This window comes from Patagioenas fasciata, chromosome 11, assembly GCF_037038585.1.
Source record: "Patagioenas fasciata isolate bPatFas1 chromosome 11, bPatFas1.hap1, whole genome shotgun sequence".
Lineage (NCBI taxonomy): Eukaryota > Metazoa > Chordata > Aves > Columbiformes > Columbidae > Patagioenas > Patagioenas fasciata.
In genome coordinates this window covers 2,263,275-2,284,883 of record NC_092530.1, presented here as the reverse complement: position 1 = coordinate 2,284,883, position 21,609 = coordinate 2,263,275, and the positions used below count along the sequence as shown (strand labels likewise).

Sequence of the window (21,609 nt, the reverse complement as noted above, 5' to 3'; positions counted from 1 at the left end):
TGGACAACAGACCACCAGTGACGGTGGTGACATCTGCAGCAGAAATGCCCTTATGAGTCTCCAAAATGGATTTAGAATCCAAGTGGTCCATCTGAGTTAGAACAATGAAGTTTTAACTGTCTACTCAGCTTCTTGACATCCTACAAACTATTACAGAAGTGTGTACGATGGGGCATGTCCTGATGTTCCTCTTATGGCTTGAGGAGCTCTCACTGCCAGTGGGAAGTCCTGCTCATATTTTTATTTGTCTGTTTTTTCTTGTGCGGGGGTTGTTATTTCAAAAAAGGGAGGAAAAAAAGAAGTGTCTGTTTTTCCATACAGTGATAACGCAAATACCATAGCTGCTATTTTTTCTCCGGGGGGATAGGTGGACTGGTTCAGATATTAAAATAGGAGTAAGCGCAAATTTTGTTTGATCTTAAATGTTAATTGCTCAGAGACTAATAGTGATAATTACTTTTCAGAATAGCTTGAGTCATTTGTTGGGTTTTTTTTTAAATTGTGTTGTTTTTGAGGCTCCAAGCTGGAAAAACAAAGGTTTGCCAATGTGCTGGTCATAGGGCATGTTTCGTCCAGGGTGTGACAAATTTTACTGCCTTTGAGAACTCTTGGGCTTAGAAATGCTGCTGGGTGGATGGTCCCGGAGACTTGAGTTAGGTATTTGCACCAGTTTTGTCTCATCAATGTCCTTGTTAAAGGTCTACTGGGCTGTGAATTTACCTTTTAAATAACACCACCATTACAGCTTGGGCAGTAAAATGCCATTTTTCTTCTGGCAGTTTCCTTGTGGGTAGATGTAGAGATTCCTGTGTCTCACGTCTGTCTGGGGGTTGTCAGGTGTTGGGGTCTTCTGGGGTGGATTGTGTGAAGAGCATGCTGCCCTACCAGGAGCAGGATGGAGAACCCCCGGTGTATGGGATCTGGTTGTCCCCACTGATCTTACACAAGGATAGAAGGTCTGGGATGGGGCCTGATGAGAGAAACGGGCATGTACACCAGACTCTAGGATTTGTAGGCTTACTTTAAGGGTTTGCAAGATCTTTAAGACTAGCCTGGGCCTGGCAAAGAGGTGGTAAAACACCAGCCAGAGAGGTGGTGGATGAACCATCCCTGGAGACATCCCAGGCCAGGCTGGACGGGGCTCTGAGCAACCTGAGCTGGTGAAGATGTCCCTGTCATGGCAGGGGTGGCACTGGGGGAGCTTTGAAGGTCCCTTCCAACCCAAACTGTGATTCTGCGGTGTAAGATGGACTCTGACGTTCTTCAGGAAGGCCACCATCATCTTTGCTTGGTTTGCATGACACGTACTTGCAGTGTGGTCCTACTGTGTGGCAGGAGCTTCCTGGTGCCACTGCAGCTCCAGCAATGACAATGAACAACAAAACCGTTTTCACGGTTCTTTGGTATTTTAGGAATTTTGGAGCTGTTGACTGTGCAGCCAGCGTGTGGGAGGAAAGCTGAACGAGAGCAGTGAAATGCGCAAGGGCAGCAGGAAGCCCAAGCAAGTGTATTAGAACAGGGACTGGGGTGGAATCTGCGATCTGTGAAATACATGGAGCAAGTTGGACACGAGTCTGTTCTACCAAGTCAGCACTGACTGGTTTAGTTCAGTTAAACATCCTCGCGAAGCTGGATTTGCAGTGCAGTCCAACCCAGGGTCTCGGTCAAAAGCAAACCCCGAAGTTATGACGAAACCCAGCCTTGCTCTGGCATAGGAGAGCAGCTAATAGCAAAGAAACCAACCCTCATTCACTTGCTGAACTTCCCTTATTTATTGCTTTGCTAGACAGGAATAAATACTCAACAAATAAGCTTCCTGTCCTTAAATTATTGCATTCTTCTGCGTTCTTGATTCCTTTTATTTTTAAATTAAACCAGGCTAAACCCCACAGGATTGATGTCCTCTCATTGCATGAGCTAGAAAGGGTTCATGGTCTGATTCTCGTCTGGAGGATCACACGATGACTTGGGGTGGAGGTATTTTCCTGAAATAGTTTGGAGCAGCTCTAGGGTTTGGGATGTGCTCCCTTTCTCCCTTCAGTGTCTCCCCCCCCTCCTTTCTTCCCTCCCAGCTACAGGGATCTCTGACTTCAAGTAGGATGGAGGATGCTGTGGGAGATGCCTTTGGGTCTCTGGAGCTGGAGGACAAGAGAGGCGATTAAGAGCAGCTGACAGGGGCTTAGCACAGCCTTCCAACCCCCTCCCCTTGGGGATGTGTTCCATACCCTCTTTGCTGTCTCTCCACGAGACCTTTTGGGAGTATTTCTACTCCCAGAGGAATTTAAAGGTGTAAATTCTCAGTGGAGCTGTGGCTGCGCAGGTTGTGTCCTGCCATGGGGCTGTGCTGCCGTTTGCCTAGGGAAAAATGAGCAGCCCTTTGGCTGGAGGGAATTTTCGGTGGGATCTACCATGGCCAGGTGTCGGATCCGCAAAGTCGTGGTCCCAGGGAAGCGCAGGCTGGGAATGAGGAGCCGGGCTGTGCCGATGAGCTCCTGGCTTCTTTGGGAGCGTTTCCATGTGATTCCCATCAGGAACATGGATCTGTGCATCCTGTTCCAGTTTGTGCAGCTGCACAGCTCAACCCCAAGGAGGAAAAAAAACCAACATTCTTCAGATGCTGCTTTTGGGGAGGGTGGGGGAAGGAGCAGGCGGGTTCCTTCCACCCCGTTGTTTGAGACTGAGCGCTATTGCAGCGTTTTAAGAGAGCACAGCATCTGCACAAAGCTCCTCTGTGTGTTTTTACAAACTTAGAACCTCCATGTGAGGAAACAGCAGCCATCTCTGAGCCCCAGCCTTTTCAGCTTAAACACAGAGTATGGGGACAATACAGCAAGCAGAACAAAATCCCCGTGCCTCTAGAGGTAGGATCTTCACAGCTATAATAACTTACCTGCGGCCATTCATGTTGCGGTGGCCTGTCGTGTCTTTCCCAGTGGGTGAACTGGACATTTAAAGGGACGTGGCTGGAATCATAGAACCGTTTTGGTTGGAGAAGATGTTTAAGATCATCAAGTCCAACCGTTGACCTCACACTGCCAAGTCCACCTCTAATCCACGTCCCTGAGAGCCTCATCTGTGCGTCTTTTAAACCTTCCCAGGGATGGTGACAGTTGGCAAGGAGAATTCACCGTGTGGTCATTAAGAACAGAATTCAGTCCTGTACCTGCTTGGTGCTAAAGCTGCTGTGGTCTCGATGAGGCAGGAGGAGATGAGCAGAGGGGAGAGATGTGCAAGGATGCCCGCGTTCTGGCTTTGTGGGGAATCTGGGCTTTGCTCTGTGCTTAAACAAGGACTTGCACCTCTGTGGAGCTGCCCCGAGTTCTTCCAGGAACCGGATGTGCCTGTAATAAATAGCTCGTGCCTCTGTTTGACTCAATTGCTGGCTGGGAAAAAGCGAAGGACCTAAACCGTGTGTTAATGGGGCTCTTTGTGCTCTCGTTTTTCCAGGGTGGCCACTGCCCACAATGTTGACACCACCACAGCAATGCTTAGAGAGTGGCTGAAGAACGTGCAGAACCTCTACCACGGTGTGGAGTGGAGACCGATGGAAGAGCCCCGGTGAGTACTGCAGTGAGGGGCTGGCTGTTTGGTCTGTATCTCCGGTTTTCTAGATTTTCTGTTCTCAAATAAGGAGGTGTACTTAAAATGTAGATTTTGCGGGGGGAGGCGGGTCTGTCCCATTTAAACTGTGTCCTTATGGAGCCCATAAAAAGGTCTCTGACTTCAGTGAAGCAACTCATGCAGAAATTCAGCAAATATTTTCCGTTCAGTTATTTAACGTCTGCAGCTGCTCTCTGTGCCTGGAAAACAAATCACATCAAAAACTACAGGGAATAAAAACTGTCATTCTTTATTTTCAAGGAAGCAGAGAAATCGTAGCCCATTCCCATTAGTGTCTATGAAAGTTCTGTTCGAGACATTGAATTCTCAGTAAGTTCTGAGCCAGAGAACTAGATTTAATTCAGCATATTATGCCTTTGCATGACTTGCAGGATCATTGCTTTGAAATACGATAGTAGGTTTAAAGAGCATCCTCCTATAAGGAATGAAAAGCAACACCTATTTATATGCAGAATTTCAAAGAGGAAGAACTCTGTGTGTTTGGTTTGTATCCTGACTTGTTATTCCACACAGGGCTCTGTCCCGGTGTTTCCTTCCATCTTTGTAACAAAGCGTTTGCTTTTGGACCTGATCCTGAGAACAGGGACACTTGGGTAACTTCACTCACATGCTCGGGCCCCTGGCGCTGGGCGCTGGGTGTCTGTAGATTTAAGAGCTGTTAGCAGGATGTGTTAACAGTTGCTCGTGATGCCCAGACCCCAAGGGAATCCAGATTGCCTTCATCTTCTCATCCTCCGTTCTGTTCATTCTACTGGGCTCAAGGAAGCTGTGTTTATAGTTTAAACTTGACTTGTAGCAGAGGAGAGATGACTTTCTACCAGAGGGTCAGGTGAGATAAATCAGCTTCAGCCCATTTTGGTGGTGTAACCTCTGCTTCCATCAGGGCCTGTTGCTGCTGAAGAAACTCCTGGGTGTGTTGGATGGTGCTGTTTTGCTTTCAGTCGCTTGCTCAGCCCAAAATGCTGCAGCGCTGCTTGTTTTCCAGTGCCCTGTGTACACATGCCAGCACGAAACTTGGAATCTTTCTCTCTCAAAACCGCTCCTGGGTTGCCTGAGGTGACTCTAACACTGTTTTTATTTTGGAAAGAAGATAGTAAGGGAACTTTTTATTTTTCTAACTAGCGCAATAGGTTTCTAGACATGGGTTGCGGTCACTTTCTTTTGGTTTTTTTTGCTACGTCTTACCCAGAAGAATTTGGGCCAAAACATTGGCCAAGCTCCCGATTCACTCACGTGGCGAAACTCCAACCGGCAGCCCTGCGTGCTGCACGAGAGAAGGGGTCAGACCACATCCTGGTAAGTACAAGGTTTGATTTATTAACTGTCCTCAGGCAAAAGCTTTTCAGATAGTCACTCTGATAACTCCGGGGCTGCCAAAAAGTTTCCTGTCCATCTAAAGACAAAGCTCTCTGCAGTGAGATGCCATGTATCGTTTCTTGGTCTGATGAGCAAGAGAGTTTGCAGCTGGAGAGAGAAGTCCATGGGTAAACCCAAGGTTTGTTGCCCAGCGGTCAGGACTGAACGTAGTCCTGGTGGTGGGTAGGTACCTGCAAGGGGCCCTCAGATGGAAACCCCACCTGTTAGTGATGAAATGTAAGGGAAATAGTTCTACGGAACAGTTGTGAACAGATGTGTGGCTTTGGTGACTGCAGCAGCCACTTTTTAAGAGTGATCCTCTTCGCAGAATAAACGCACCCTGAATTTTCAGCAGTGATGTTTTCCCCCGCAGCTCCGTTGCCCCAGTGTTGGAGGAACATTCCGTGGAGTGCGAGGGAAACTCCGCATCTCTTCCCATCTCATAATGTACCTTTAACAGAGATGTGTCCTACGGTATCAAAACCAGCAGCTCAGTGCTTTTTGGGTTTTTTTTGACAACCTCATGCCTCTGGCTGCCTTGTTCCCAAGAAAGCATCAGGGCAAGCATATCATTTAATCTAATAACAAATTTATTTTTCTCTTCCCCTCTTCTCTAATTTATTGATACAGATAACTCACTGACCAACCCAGAAACCCTGAACCTGTTGATAGCAGAAAACAAGACCTTGGTGGCACCAATGCTCGAGTCTCGCTCTCTCTACTCAAATTTCTGGTGTGGCATCACCCCCCAGGCAAGTGACCTCCTGAACGCTACTGGGCGACTGTGCAAGCTGTGTTTGCAAGGCCTCTTGTGTCTGTGAAGTGGTGGGTTGTGGTTTCTGTCCCGTGGGCTTTCCTGTCTGTTTTTGTAGCGTCCTTTTCTGAAAAGAAGCTGCTGTAGCTCGGTGCCGTGCACTCAGCTCAGCTTGCGCCTCTCTGAGTGGCAGCATCCCAAATCTTGGTGGGTACCTTTGGGAAAGGTCCATACGTTTATAGGAAATCTGGGAATGAGGGCAGAGAGGACGCTGCGGTCTATCAGTGTTTTTCAGGCTTTGTTTTCTAACCGAGCTGTAGGTACGAGCAGAGCAACGCGTGTTCTGCATTGGGTGTGCAGGCACGTAGCTGGAACTTGCTGCCTGGTCTGAGATTTCTCGCTTGAAAAAGCTGAATCTGGAGGAAGCTGAGCTTGTTTAGCCAAAAGTCCTGGGAAATGATACAATCCCACTAACTACATCAAAAATACTGATATACACACCAGAATTTATTTGAGGTCACTCCATATGTTTGTTTAATGGCCTTAAATCTCTTGGTACATAATTTTAGACAAGCTTTCCTGTATAGTGATGCTAATCAGAGAGGAATTTGCTTTTCTTTCTACAGCTTTCTGTTGTATATAGGTTGTTTTTCTCACACATGAACAAGATTTATGTGTTGGGGCAACATTGTTTGCCTTGTAGAAATTAGTTTAGTGCTTCTTTCTCAAATCATATATGCTGCAGTAAATATTGGTACAAAGATGCTGCCTAGTAGGAGTAACATCATTTTTAGAGCCAGAATGAGATTGAGCTATCACTTGACAAGTAGATCCACATCGCTGTGGTCAGTGTGGGTCAGCGGTGATTTTTTGCCTTTTTTCACTCTTTTTCTTTGGAATGTTCTTGACTAAGCTCTAGATGGGCTTCCTCAGACATTCAGCCTTGTGGGATCGTTTCTGGAAACAAATGGACATCGGTGCAGTGAGCAAGACTGCATCGAGCTGATCTAGGCCACAAGGGAAGGGTCATTGAAAGGTCCTTGACCACACAGAATGGGGTAGAAAGTTGATGAGGCAAGAGGAGAATGAGGAGTTAAAGTAGTTTGTGGTGAGACATGAGAGGTGATGATTGTCTAAGGTAGCAATCAATCATGTATTAGCTAGAGAAATGTAAGCAGCGCGTAATCTAACTATAATTATCCAAGTATAAATAATGTAACTACAAAATCAGCAGTTTAAGACTATATAACCTGATCAAACTTTACATTAAACAGCTTCAGTTTATAACTCTCATAGAGTTGTCGGAGTCCATTCTTCTCCCGCACAGTCTGAGGTGAGGACTATAATTAATACTCGTTTCTCCAAGCCCACAGGTAAATCTCAATAATGAGATCGGGTTTTTGACCTGTTTGCTACTCTGCTGCTGGCAGGTGTTTCGTCATCCCTTGGGGATGTTGGAGAGGCTCCATGCTCCAGCCATTTCCTGCCCTCTTGCTTTGCTCCAGAGAGCTACCCGGTTACTAATTATTGTCATTATTGCTGGAGTGAAATGAAGAACAAACTCCATTTCCCCCTTCTGGTGTAAAACATCCTCTGGCAGTCTCCTTCTGTAGGATTTCTTGAGGAAGGTCTTTGTTTTTAAAGCTCTCGGTGATTATATTTTTTCTTTTACAGAAATCACCGAATCTTTTCTCTTTTGGCCCCCACACCATCTTATGACAAGGAGTTCCACAAGTCAGACCAACTAATTGAGTAAAAATAGCAGGAAAAGGTCCTGAACTCGCCAAATTCTTGGGAAGTAAATACACAGATAAGAAAAGGGGTGTGTGGGGGGGTGTGTTTACTTGTTTCAGTTTTTGTTTTAAAATGGAGAAATAAACTTTATAGGAAAGGCATTGTCCTTTAAGTGTTTAAGGTTAAGTCCTGATGTAAATCAGCGGTTCTCCACAGCCTGGCATGGGGCTCTGCCAGTGTGCACCAGCCGCAGCCCTGGCCCCTGCTGTTACCTCTCCAGCAGAAAATCTCCATCATTACCAGGATTACTGAGAAAAGGAGGGGAAAAAAAACCTAGCAGCAAATGCATCTTGCAGGATTTGCTGAAAAAAGCTGCTCAGATGAAGAGGAAAGTTCCCACTTTTTTTCCTTTTCTCTTAGTTACTGCTGCTTGTTTCTGTGCTCGCAGTCCTGCAGCTTCGTGCTCTCAGCCCTGCTCTCCCTGGAGACTTGGGGAGGGAGCAGGAACTGGAGAACGCCCTAAAACACAAAGCCAAACCCAGCTGCAGACAGCCTGACATTCAGCTGTCGTGAAGCTGTCCTTAGGAGAGCACAACAGTGCTGACAAGTTGGAGTCTTTCTTGGCTACAGGTGATTTATGAGCCATGAAAAGCCCCACAAGCCCATAGTGAGCAAGTGGAGGAGGACAAAAATTAAGTTTCCAGCATCTTTCACCTGTGGGCATTCTCGGCTGTCTGTTAACGGTTGGATGTTTTAACCCTTCCCGCAGCGGGAATGCCGGTGAGGGCTCTGCCCGCTCTCTGCTCTTCGTGGACATCTGAGACACCCAGGCCTCACAGCGTGGTCAGAAGGTTTCCGAAGGGCAAACCAACAGATGCACAAACAGACAAACGCACCACACGGTGCTTCTGCGCAAAGGCAGGGTAAAGTGGTTCTGCAGTGATTTGCTCGGCTGTTGCTAGGATGCTCTTGGAAAATATAAATCAAAAGTAACTTCAACTGATTTTAGTGACTCATCATTTCTGTAAAGACCAGAATCCACTACGGACCCAACCATCAGCCATATTCAGATGTCTAATTGGTGCATTAGGACTTTCTTTCAGGGGGAATTCAGTGTATTGATTTCCAAATCTGATAGCTTTAGACATATGGCACCTGCAGATCCAGCTGTGAGCTGCACAAGGCGGGTGTCGCACCCAGAGTGCCGAAAGGTTGGCAAAGCTCTTTAGGTCGTGGCCAGAAATACTTTGCAGGTCCTATTCGGTGAGACACTGAATGTCCTTTGTGCTTGTTGAACACAGAGGATGCCACAGATGCTCAGCAGCTTCCAGGGTCAGAGCTGAGAGTCTATGTGCAAAAAAAAGGTTTCCAGAGAGCCAGGGGAAAAAAATCCGAGATTTGAAGCTCTGTTGCAAGGGAATTTTGTAGCAGAAAGGCTTGAATTTCCATTAGCTGCTGAAAAGCAGAGAGAAGGTCATATTTTAACCTTTTTGGTTGAAGATTGTTTCTGAATACTTGACTGAGCCCTTTTCAAAATGGGGACACTTCAAAATCTGAGAACTGAGCACTGATCCGTCTCTGCTGAGCAGGACTAAGGGTAGGAGCTTTTGCTGGGGAGCAGCTGTGAAACTGAAGTCTTCTGTCACATCCAGCCCTCTGCTTCTGTTTGCAGGGCTATTACAAAAGGACCCTGGATTACCCCCTGATCCGGGAATGGAAGAGGACAGGCTGTTTTGCTGTCCCGATGATTCATTCCACCTTCCTCATAGACTTGAGGAAAGAAGCCTCCACCAAGCTGATGTTCTACCCCCCGCATCAGGACTACACCTGGAGCTTTGACGATACCATGGTCTTTGCTTTCTCCAGTCGCCAGGCAGGTGTGTCTGGAGACTTTGCTGGGCAGGATTCACTCGTAGACATGCAGATCTTTACTTTGGAGTTCACAGACCAAAAGCCAATTTTTTGGCTTCAGTGGTGAGTTAAGACCCTGTTCCCTTTTCTCTTTTGGATCTGGTCAGGGACAACCAGCAGCAAGTGAGTGGCAGTGCAGTTTTGAATCACAGATAGCTTCAAAAGACATGGGAACTATTCTAGGGCCGAAGGCAATGTTTCAGAGACAAAATTAGTGGCATCTACCTTTGCTTTTTGTCACAGTGAGATGATAGCGAGCACAAGTGAATGCTGTGAGAGTGGAAGGCACTCTGTAGTTGTCTAAATTCACCACTTCCAGGAGACTCCATGAGGAAGGGGTGAGGACAAGAGACACTTTTTAGACGTTGCAGTGTTTGTGCAAAATAAAACCCAAGTTGCTTGCCTGCAGTGCTTGATGAAGCTTTGCTTTGTGGCAGCTCAGCAGGAATTGTCTGAGAGTTAAGAGGTTTTTCTTTTGTTGGTTCTGTTTGCTTTAAGCAAAATCAGTGCAACTTTCAGGGAGTGATGTGGGGTCTGTGGGCTGTGCTCAGAGGAAATTTCTTGCTGGCGTGAGAGCGGTAAAATCTCCACAGAACTGACGCCTCACTGGGACTTTGGGAGAATGAGTCAAGAACCAGTCCTTGAGATGCTTGGGGCTCCAGCTGGTACTGGGACCAGTTTCTACCAGACATTGGGAGGATTTCAGTTAGATCTGAAACTCAGGAGTCCTTTCGGGCCAAGGCACCACCTCAGTGTCTTCTTCTACCTGGAACGGCTGTTGGTGTGTGCAGAGCTCCATGTGTCTTGGGGGATTCGCTGTCTCTTAGTGCACGATACCACTGCTACAGATGCTTGTTCTTCTGCTGAGGATGGTTAGTCCTGTTTATTTTTGGATCTGGTGGGTATTCTGTCTCTAGCGAAGTCCTGGCTGGCAGAACTGTGTCACATCTATGAAAGGAGCTCCTGGGAAGGATATGTTTTTAATGACCATCTGTATTGTTCTTTGCCCTCCTGTGTTGAAAAGGGCAAAGTTTGGGGCCTTATAAAGGAAAAAATGACTGATGAAACCTCAGCGGCACTGATGAAACGCGCTTCTGTTCAGAGCTTCACAACTGGTTTGCTGGCTTACTGGGGTGAATTACTTGGGGAAAGTCGGGTTTTGGGTCTACTGAGTGATGTGCAGCTGGTGTTACCTGTCCTCTCCTTGTAAAAAGTTAAGGTGAGAAGGAGGGGCTGTTCTTGGGGTGCAGACAAGTAGAGGGAAAGTGAAGAAGTGTGGCTTGTCAACAGTGGCTTCTAGAGAAGAGCCAGGCTGAGAAATCTGCCTTTCCCACCACTTACAGAGCAGTGCAGCGACTGTTCGCAGCTTTCTTTTGAGTGATCCTTCCTGTTGCAAACAGCACTGCGAAAGACAGTGTTCTTGGCATGATAAGCAGGGCTTTTTAAAACTCAGCTTCCAGGGGATGTGGAGCATGGATGAGTGGGAGAGGAGACGCAACAAGAGCTGAAATTGAGCCCTTGGGAGGCAGAGGAAGATGGGAGTTTGCAGGGCACTCTTGGGGCCCTGACCTTTTGAGTCAGGCCATGGGTATGTTGGCTCCAAAAGAGAACAGAGGTTTAGGTCCAGTGAGCAAAGCAGGTTCCCTCAAATCTGCCTGCCCCTTGTTCCCTCTGACAGCATCCAATTAGTCTGGGAACTGCATTGCATCAGCTCCAGCTGCTTCAGAAATATTTCAGGGATTCAAACCCATCATTTTTTCCTTCCATCCTAGAACACTTCAGCTTTTTCCAGAGCTGACCTCGGCAGTCTGGCCCGCTGATCTTCTCAGATTGTTGGCTTGTGTCCTGGGCTGAGTTTTGTCACCCAGGACAAAAGGATGACATCCAAGTTCAGAAATGTGAAAAATGTATGGACTTTGAGGTATACTTCTCTTCAGAGTAATTCCACTTATTTCCCTGAAGCCATAAACGATGTTGGCTTTTGTCTGGGCCAAGTACTGCGCTTAACGCCTCAGGTCAACCCATTGATTTTTCCAGCAGTGAATCTTCTGCTCGAAGCAGGTGGTTTGTGATGCTCCACAGAGACCATCCCACCCGTCCCACTTCTGCCGAGAGGGCGTGGGCTGCGGAGCACAGAACAAAACCCAGCGCAGGTGTTTTATTGAGGAGGGCGGTCTCCGTAGAGCCCTTTGCACTGGCAAGGTGATGTTGAGCTGGCCAGACCTTCTGAGCTTCCTTCAGCCTGAGGCTCTGAGACCTCAGGCCAACCAGGAATGTCCAGTCGCAGGGATGTGGGGGAAATTTAGGTTGCCTAAATATGACTGTGGATTTATTTAAGGCATATGACTGTGAACCCTGCTCACTGCCTTACAAAGGCTAATAGTAACACCAGTATCTCTAGCCTTCTGTCCTTTGTAGCAAACTTTTATTTTATTATAAAAACAGAACCGGAGAGTGAGTCCCCCTCCCCGTTTTAAGGTAGATTTACCATTTTGAAGTAACTTTTATCCCAGAAGAAACAGAAATACTGGTGTGAATCTATGCAGATTAACTGTGTTTAAGCCAGCGGAAGATAAAAACGGAGATCAGTGAGCCAGATAAGATTAGTTGATTAGATCAGTGCCAAATCCATTAATATCAACAGGTAGTATTTTTTATTTTGCCATTTACCTAAATTGCAGCTGACAGCTGAATGTGTTTTGGCAGTAGTGTAGCCAGCAGTTTCCTCGCAGAACTTAAAAGAGTAGAAACACCGGGGTCATTAGTGCAGATAATTCTGCCTTGCTAAAAATACCAGGGATTTAGGAGGATTAATACATGAAAGCACCAACTCTCACCAGGTGGTGTCTGCTTTTCATTCATTTCCTAGAGGGACAAGGGTGATTCTGCTTGTTTAATTAAAAAAAAAAAGAAAAGTTATAGCCGATAATGAGCAAACTCTTGGTGAGTCTGGGGGGAACAGCATCTTACTGATCACACATTGCGACATTCCCAGCAGCGTGTGGGTCTCTCCCTTGCAAATGGATCTGCTCAGAAGGGAAGCTTTGCATCTTCTTCTTGTTCCATGCCTTCAGATTCAGCTCCTTGAACAAGCAGTTACAAAAGCTTTTGAGCAGAAGGAAGTTACGGTATCACCTATTTTTGGAAGCATCTCTTTCTCCCTGCTGCTCTCTCTCTCTAGGATTTGGTTGATTTGGATGGTGCAAACCTGCTCCTGCTTTTGGCTCTGTGAAGGGATTGCATCAGGTCTGAGCGGTGCAGGTGGGGTTTGGGGAATACAGGGGTTTCTGGGATGCTCCCCAGTTCTCCCAGCAGATCCGCTGTGTGCATCAAACATCGCTTTGCCAAAGGCCGGTTCTGCCCTCTGCTGAGAGATTGTTTTCATAGCATGAAGGCAAAGGCCAAAAGAGACCCTTTCTCTGGGCTAAGAGGGAGTTTCCAGTCTCTCCTAAGAGAAAACTGATGGCAATTAAAAATACCTTCGGTTATGGAGCAACCGGAAATTGTTTTCAGAGGAGAGACCACGTGCTGCCAGCCAAATGATACAGAAAATGTCACTATGAATTTCATAGACTCATTTTGCTTGGAAAAGACCAAGATCATCGAGTCCAACCGTTAACCCACCCCTGGCACTAACTCATGTCCCTGAGAACCTCATCTCCACATTTGTTCAAGCCTTCCAGGGATTTAAGTTAAACCCCTTCATTTGCTTTTGAAGCAGAACTTTTTGGGACTGGGCTCCTGGCAACGAATTTGATGGTGGGTACATAGCAACAGAGCAGCGAACTCCTCTTTTAAGAGACCTGACTCTATTTTCTGTTTTTTTCTGTGATCCCCAGGTATACAGATGTTCATCTGCAACCGTGAACACTATGGTTTCCTTCCCATGCCCCTGAAATCGCACCAGACGCTGCAAGAAGAAACCGAGAACTTTGTGCACACCCTCATTGAGGCAATGAGTAAGTTACTGTGCCTTGCTGTGATGGACACCCCCAAGTTAAGGTTTGGAGAGCTCTCTTACCCCTGGGAATCTGCCTCCTGATCCGACCGTTCTCATCCTGGTTTGACATGCAGTTTCCCATTTTTCCACTGTTTTTCTACCTAGAGATGCAATCGCTTCACGGTCAGGTCAGCTCCGTTGACAAAACTCCTTAACTTCCCCATATCGAATGCAAAAATGCATCTTTAACGTGGCAAGGATGCTGCAGAACCTCGTGTCTCTCCTGAGCTGTGTCTGGCAGATGGCTGCTGGCTTCTGTTCTGTGACATGGACGCCTTGTGCTACACCCACTCCTGCCTGACTTCATCAGCCAGGTCCCTGGGGCTTTAGGTCCAGAGATGCAAACGCACACACACACACGTTATTGTTAGTGCATGAAGGTGATGCTGACAAGATGGGATTTGATGAAGTAAGGAACTTATTTTGCTGCCATTGTCTTGTCTTCCTGTTTCTCACCTAATGGAGCTGGGATCTCCCTGTAACTGACCTTCCAGCCGTTTCCCATTCCCATCTCTTCATACGTTTGAGCTCTTTCCCAGTCACTCGTCTGTTGGATTTCAGCTTTTTGCCAGGAGCAAACAGCCATCCTTACGTGGGGAGAACTTCTGAGGTCAGGGAAGCAGAAGGGAAAGGGCTCAGGGAGCATTCTTGCCCTCTGGCATTTGCTGGGGAGAAGTGAGGCCACTCAGGTCTGTGGGCATTTCATACCTGCTGCAAAACCCCCGATTAAGGTTGGTGTGCCAGGGCAGTGCTCAGCAAATCTGTGGGCTTCCTGCATTGATGGTACGGATGTTTTAATCCAGCCAGGAAGAGATGGCAGAAGTGAGAGTGAAAAACACATCATTTAACTCCCCCGATTCTTGTGCCATTTCCTCTACATCTGACTCTGTGGGGCAGCTTAGCCATCCTTCCATTCTGCAGCAAGAACTGGTCGTTCGGGAAACCTCTCCTGTGTTCCAGTGAGAGACAGGAATGATTTTCTCCCCTGAGAGAGGCACTGGGGAGCCTGGAGAAGATGGGGGAGGCTCTCAGCTGAGTTCTGTCCAAGATGGGGACGTCTATGAGGGCTGGAAACCATGTGTGCTCCCCCCTTACTGGGGCAGCTCTCCTCCTGCCCTGCTCGGTCACCACATTTTTCTGCTATGGCCTTTAAAAGTGCATTAGAAAGGTGGTTCCTGACAGCGGTCCTGCCCCAAAACCCCGCAGAAATCCCTCTCCTCCCTGTTCTTCATGTTATGGAGGGTGCAGGCATTGAGGGGAAAGGCTGGAGAGGGATCTGCTGTGCTTTAATTAACCAGGAGTTGTGTTTTTATGCAGCTGCCAGGGTGGCAGTTGTGGAGACCAGAGAAGCCTTTGTTTTCTTGGCTTATTCTGTTACATCTGTTTATACGACACGTGAATTCCAAACACGATTTGTTGGAGCGTCTGTGTTTAGGGCGCAGCTGTTGTAGGTTTTTTGCCGTGTTGTCCTTTGTGGCTGCGCTCTATTTATCCAATTTATTATTTTTGCATTTGTGCTGACCTAGAACTGGATCCGCTTCTTACTGGCTCGAGGTTTTTGCTCCACAGGCTACAAAGCTACACTTGTCTGCCTGGGACTGAAAAACATCCCAGCCCCTCTGCAGTTTACCTGCAAATGAGGGTTTTGGTCCTCTGCCCCCCACCAAAAAGTCTGTCTGCTTAGGCTTGGGCAGAGCCTGGCGCAGACATCTCTGGGTGTGATCTGGGCTCTGTGCTGGGCTTTCTGCTCTGGCAGGGGAAGCAGCAGATTTTTTTTTGGTGATTTTTTCTGTGATTTTTTTTGTGAAAATTCTGTGAATTTTCAGTGCCTGAAGTAATTTACAAAACTTCTCTTTGCTGTGTTCTTGTGCTTGGGTGGTGACCCCGCAGATAATCCTAAATACAGGTAGTGGTGGCATTGTGGAGAAACATGTGGGCCGATGTTCCTCTGGGACTGGAGCTGGACATTTGACTCTGTGTTTAATATAAATCAAAACATCTTATATCTTTGGAAATTATAGACTTGGCTGTAACTGGTCTGCTCTCACCTTTATTCATCCTTGATGAGCAGCTTTTCCTTGTGACATAAAACGTCCTTAAAAAGTAGTTGTTAGACAAAGAATGAACCTCTAACCTTCCAACTCAAAACCAACCCCAACTTTCTGACAAATTCTACGCAACCTGGGATAAAATCACAGCTGGTATTTTAAGATCTGCTACTGAAGAAGGGTAGATGAGAAGTCACTTCTCCTCCTCGCTCCCAGGCTGTGAGCTTGATGTCTCTCTCTTCAACCCAGATTTTCATGACCAACCTGAAGCGCCGGAAGGACAGGCGGGATCGGGTGCTGCGGACTCTCTACGAGCAGGAGATTGCAGTCAAGATAGCAGAGGCCGTGGATGGGAAGTGAGTTTCGGCTGGGGTTGCTGATGTTTGCAAAGAGGGGGTTGTGCTGGACACCATCTCCTTGGGTGCCCTGACCTCCCTCCTGCTGGGGATGGATGGGCTGAGGGAGAGGTGGACATTTTATTAACCTAACTGCCCCTGCTTTGGGGCAGTTTTACTCTGTTTGTGTCTTCTTTTGTCATTGGTCTTCATGAGAGAACCAGGGCGGTGTGGGTCAGGCTGATAGAATCACAGAATCATTTGGGTTGGAAAAGCCCCTCAAGATCATCGAGTCCAACTGTTCCCCCACCCCTGGCACTGCCCCATGTCCTGAGAACCTCATGTCCGTCTGTCCAGCCCTCCAGGGATGGTGACTCCAGCACTGCCCTGGGCAGCCTGTTCAATGCCCCACAGCCCTTTGGGGAAGAAATTGTTCCCCAGATCCAACCTAAGATGAAAATCAGGTTAAAATCATACTCCTTTCTGTGAACTGTAACACTTGCACACAATTAGAAAGCAGCAAAAGTGTGTGAGAGCAATTATCTCCTGAGAGATTTGTCTGTCCTCGTGCTACAAAGTTGTTGGGCTACAGTATTAACCCTGACACAGCCCTTACTTTAAGGCATGTTAAGATGTTTTTATCTTGAGAAATCAAGGCAGAAATTTTTGGTCTGGGACTCGCAAAAAGGGAAGTGGGAACCCCCATGCCATCTGGTGGTCTCGGAGACTTGCGCACCCATCAGGACCTCTTAGGAAAATATTTGAAGCCAAGCTCCTGCCATATTGATGGTCCCACAAGAAGTCGTTGGCAGAGTTAAGGATATCATTTCTAAGCTTGATTTAGAATGTAAATCAGTTAGTTAATTTTTCTCCCGGTTTTTGAGCAAAACAAGTGCAGGAATTTCGTGAGTTACAGCTTATCTCTGAACATCAGCAGCGCTTCCCCCGTTGCGTCTGTGTCCGACTTGAATTTACTTTCTATTTAAATGCTGATAGGTGTTCTCTCTTTCTCAGAGCGCTGAACACGAGTCAGCTCAAAGCTCTCAGCATCGACACCGGGACCCGTGCTCCTCGCGGCCCCTCACCCGGGGAGAGATCGGCTGCTTCCTCAGCCACTGCTGCATCTGGGAGGAGGTGAGGGGGGTGCGGGTGCCCTGGGGAGGGTGCTGAGGGCAGGAGCAGTGGGAAGGCACACGGACGGTCCCAGGACAAATATAATACCGGTTTCTGGAAGTGTAGGATGGTTTTACTTGGTTTGTAGGGGATCGCGTACAGGGGTTCTCTTGAACACATTGCTCAGCTTTCTCAGCTCTACTCTCCGTTTGCCAAGTGATTTTTATCAGAATGTTTTCACGATTGGTTTTGCAGACCATCTGATAGCCTGTTTGGAGTGAGTTTGTTTAGGAGAAAGGCAGGAAGGTTTTGAAGAACAAATGGTATTAAAGAAACTCCTGTTTTATTTCCCTGGTTCTTCATGTGTGCTGAAGCAAGTTCCAGTGGCTCTGCTAACTGCTTTTTTTTTGAGCTGGTATATCATAAATAAATTTAGCAGCAGGGATCTCTGTTACTTGAGCTAACAGGTATTGTTTGGGTTGTAGTAGCTGTAGCTTCCATCTGTCCTGGTCACCTGGGGAGTCACACTTGAGAGGATCTGGGCTGTGCTGGTTGGAGGTGCTGGAGTTACACAGCCTGACATCAACGGGAGGGATCATTTCGAGCGAGGTGGGATGTGGAGGCAGGGAGAACAACTTGGTGCTTAGAGAAGACTGGTCTAAGGCAGCAGCTGCCCAAATGTGACTGTGATGGTTGGATGATCCAAATACCTTTCAGCCAGCAGCAGGGACTTCAGCACTGAGAAATCAGGCAATGATTTGGGGCTTGAGACTTCTGCATCACCAATGGTCAGATGGTAAGATGGGAACCCACTTGGAGGATGCCTTTGCATGTGTGTTCTTGAAGTTGCCAGGGCCAGACTTTGGATGTGCTGGATCATTCTCCAGATTCCAGAAACACTTTTTTTCCCAACAGAAACAGGTTTTTCTGAACAGTGGCTTTGTTGTCAAAGGAGGAGGTGGTCGTGCAAGATGGTAGCTCACGGGGTTGAGGTGCTGCAGCATCACATGGAGGGTTTTTCTAGGTTGCAGATGCTCAGCCACAGGATATTTTTGGACAGCTCGTCCCAGCTGAGCTGTGAATCTGGGGCTGGTTCTCCAGCCTCCCTACCTGTATGGTCCAGAGGGCCAGGACCAGGTCAGGATGACCCCCAGAGATTTCGGGGCCACTGTGATCACTTCTGAACCATCTTGTTTCAGGTGGTGAACAGAGAACTGGAGAAGACGCTTGTTATTGAGGACGAGTTCAAGAGGAAGCTCATGAAGCTGATGGATGACATTGAACAAGCCCAGCTAGACTGGGAGCTGATGTGAGTCACTGGCCCTCGTGAAGCTCTGGGCACACAGGGGACATGAGCAGCAGCGATGGAGGGTGATGCTGGAGTGCAGGGAAAGGTGGCAGAGGCTTCTTGATGGCTCTTCCCATCAGGATAACTCTGCTTCTGGGCCAGGCTGGTGCTGGGGTGCCCCAGCTGTGTTGGGTACCACTGGTGCGCTTTGTGGGCAGTGTTGGTCGTCTGGAGACACCGCTGTGACAGAGGAACTGCCGCAGCTCAGCGCTGAGGCTTGGACCGTGTCATCTCAGCTGCCTTATCAAGTCTTTCACATCTGTACCACCCGCTGGGGTAAGATTTGAATGTCTGAGAGTGGTACAGGATAGAAATGTGTCAGGGATTGCTTCTTAGATCCACCCTTTGTCCTTCCCCGCTTGACATGGACAGTTGTGTGGTCCTAACTGCTGCAGATTCACATTTAGGTTACGATTTCTGTGGTCTTTTCCCCCTTTAAGCTACATTGGCCGGAAAAGGATGCAGGTGCAGGAGCCTGAGAAAGCGGTTCCCAACGTCATGAACCTGGTGGAAGCCGATTACTCGTACTGGACCCTGGGCTACGCGATCTCCTTCCAGGGGGCTCAGAAGCTCATCGGAGCGGAGCCTTTCGGCAGGATGTTGCCGGTGGATGAATTTCTGCCAGTCATGTACAACAAGCACCCGGTGTGAGTAGGTCGGATGTCTTCGTTACTTGGGTTCACGTGAGCTTGGTCTTGCTGAATGATTAAGATCTGGTTCGTAGATTTGTGTAGTGTATATCATATGTGTTAATATCTATATATGCTTATGTATACCCTTGTTTATGTGTGCACACTTAGTGTGGTACATATAAATGATTAATTTTGGAGCTTGGAGTCCAAATTATTCACGTTACAGTTTTCAGCAGGTTGATGACTTGAGTGCTCTGTGGGGCACTTCAGAAAATGGAGCTCACTTCGTGCTCTTCAACTTCATCTGCAAAAATGTTGATTTATCAATCAGTACTGAGACCTAAACCAACAAAAGATCAGGTTAATAATCACTCGGTTCTTTAGTGTTTTAATGCTGTTTGACTCAAGCTACGCAAAACCTCACGGCGCTTAGTATGCAGCGTGTGATGGTGTGATGCTCACGTTTTATTTTTCTAAAGCTGAATGCAGTGGGTAGAAGGTCAGACCCCACCACAGCAACGACCTGTGCTGCTTGGGACACATTCACTCAGTGGATGGGCTTGTATCTCGCAGTTATAAGCATTTCACTCTGTCCCTGATGATTTTTCTCTCCTCTTTAGAGCAAAGTACATGGAGCACTACAAGTCCAGAGACTTGAAAGCCTTTTCAGCAGAACCCCTGCTCGTCTACCCCACGCACTACACAGGGCAGCCCGGCTACCTTAGCGACACAGAGACCTCCACCATCTGGGACAACGAGACCGTGTCGGCGGACTGGGGCAGAACGCACTCCTGGAAATCCCGGCAGCAGGGCACGATCCACAGCGACGCCAGAACAAGGACGCTCTGCCCTCGCAGTCGTCTCTGGACGCGCCGTCCTCCAGGGACGAGCTATGACCGCCCGCGGCCCCGCGGCTCTGTCGGCGCTGAACCTGCCTCGCGCTCCGGCTTTTCACCCTTGGCAGTGGCGGAGCCGCTCTTCGTGTGGTCTCCATCCCGCTGCTTCGAGTGGCAGAGCACAGAGCCTGGACCTGATGTGACAACTGACCGAGACGCGCAGGGCGAGGCGGGAGATGAAGGAGGAAAAAGAACGAGTGATGCAGACTGGCAGGAAAAAAAGCAGAGATCTGAACAAAAGCCCTCGCAAGCTTTTGTAAAAGAAAAACCAAACCTTGAATGACGTCTTTCTACAGTTCCTTGTGTAGAATACTGTATTTATAAAGATTAATATATAGAGGTGTACAAGTGTTCATACCTTTCTGGATCGCTGTCACTAGGCTACTGTGTAACTGTTACTCCTCGTAGGTTCACAGGCTTTTTATAACCCTGTTCGCTGAGAGAAACTGCGGGCGAGTGTTTGGGTATTTGGGTTTGTTTATTCAAAGGGAATCAAAATGGTTTCCAAAACCATCAAGCTCCCTGGAGCAGCGCTCCATGTAGGGTCATCTCCTTCATCGCACGCTGATAGAAAAGGATCGCTGGCTTCCCCTCTGCAAATCACAAAACTTGCCAGATCTGAACGGGCCTCCCAGTCCGGAGCTGCCATCTTGGCGTGCCTAAAATCCTGGGAGCTGGCAGCAGGAGTGGAGGTTGCAAAAGGGAAGAGTTGGTCCATGCCATGTCCTGCTTCACCCCCTGTGCCTCCACTTATTCCTTCAGGAAAACAAAGCTCCACAGCCTGTTTGCAGGCCTGTTTAATTAGGCCGTAAAACCAAGTGTTAGGACTTTCAGGAACTTTAAAATGTTTGGTTACGAACTGCTTGACATTATCCTTATCAAACCAAAGCAACTTACCAAGATGTTGGTGGTGTCATCCGTACTGTTCTCGACAGCCCCGACAGAATTATTGTGCGTTACAGGACGGAAAGGCAGCTTGGCTGGATATTTTTTCACGTGAGGAGCAAACTTGTCTCTTTTTTTGGATGGGTTCTGATGTACTTGCTGCAGAGTATGGTGATTATTTTTAAAAACAAACGATTCTCAGAGGGCAGGTGATACCGGCCTGCACTGCTTGGGTTGGCTGGGATGTTCTCTGCGCTTCCCACCGAGAAACTCACCTGCTGGAGATCTGTACGGTTGGGTATGTGCGCCTGGGCTTTCATTTGTGTTTGTTCTTTAATAACTCCTGGCGGATGTTGTGCTTTCTGCTCAAGAAGATGTGTTCTTACCTGTCAGCCGGTTTGATAATGCATAAAACCTGGTGCAAAATGGCAGCTGTGTGTGCTGTTCCGTGGGGTGGGAGCAGGCCTGGCAGGGAAGGCCAGCGCAGGCCGTTCAGCTCTGTCGCTCTACCACGGAGTCCCTGCCCGTGGAAATGCGCCTGTTGTGCCGGGAAGCCGAGTTCCTTCTGCTCCGCAGGCTGGAGCAGCGTCCATGTTGCGTGGTGAGCGTGCGGAGCGGCTGCGCCGCGGGGGCGTCGCTCTCTGACAGCTCCTCTCCTTTCCTCCTCAGCTCTGGCTTCACGAGCGGCAGCCCGGCTCTGTGTGAAGCGCGGTGCAGCACGGCGATGCTCCAGACGGCGGCAGACGCTTGGCGCGGCCCTCAGCAGCAGGACGTCTGCGAAGCGGAGCATCCAGCGCGGTGCCGCTGTCGGTGCGGGTAGGAGCAGCACGTGTGTCAGCACAGCTCTGGGTTCCCAGCCGTTCCTCTCCTGACCCGTTGTGATCCCACGGGAGCAGTTTCTCCATGAAACGGCCCTGGTGTTCCTCACAGTTCTCCCCGCCGGGGGCTGGAGACGGAAGGGACAGACACACTGCAG

General features: G+C 48.2%; 1 protein-coding gene across 1 annotated transcript; it reads left to right on the top strand.

Moving 5' to 3' along the window:
* The first annotated feature begins 2,409 nt into the window (after positions 1-2,409).
* Positions 2,410-19,884, top strand: LOC136106289 (procollagen galactosyltransferase 2-like). The gene is given in 16 exon segments (XM_065846558.2): positions 2,410-2,558; positions 3,448-3,558; positions 3,894-3,930; positions 4,752-4,917; positions 5,608-5,729; positions 9,138-9,342; positions 13,216-13,335; positions 13,482-13,504; positions 13,768-13,785; positions 15,674-15,780; positions 16,774-16,811; positions 16,814-16,893; positions 18,072-18,181; positions 18,661-18,867; positions 19,473-19,678; positions 19,681-19,884. Coding segments are annotated over 16 exon segments (1,767 nt in total). The 3' UTR covers positions 19,749-19,884.
* Positions 19,885-21,609: the final 1,725 nt, after the last annotated feature.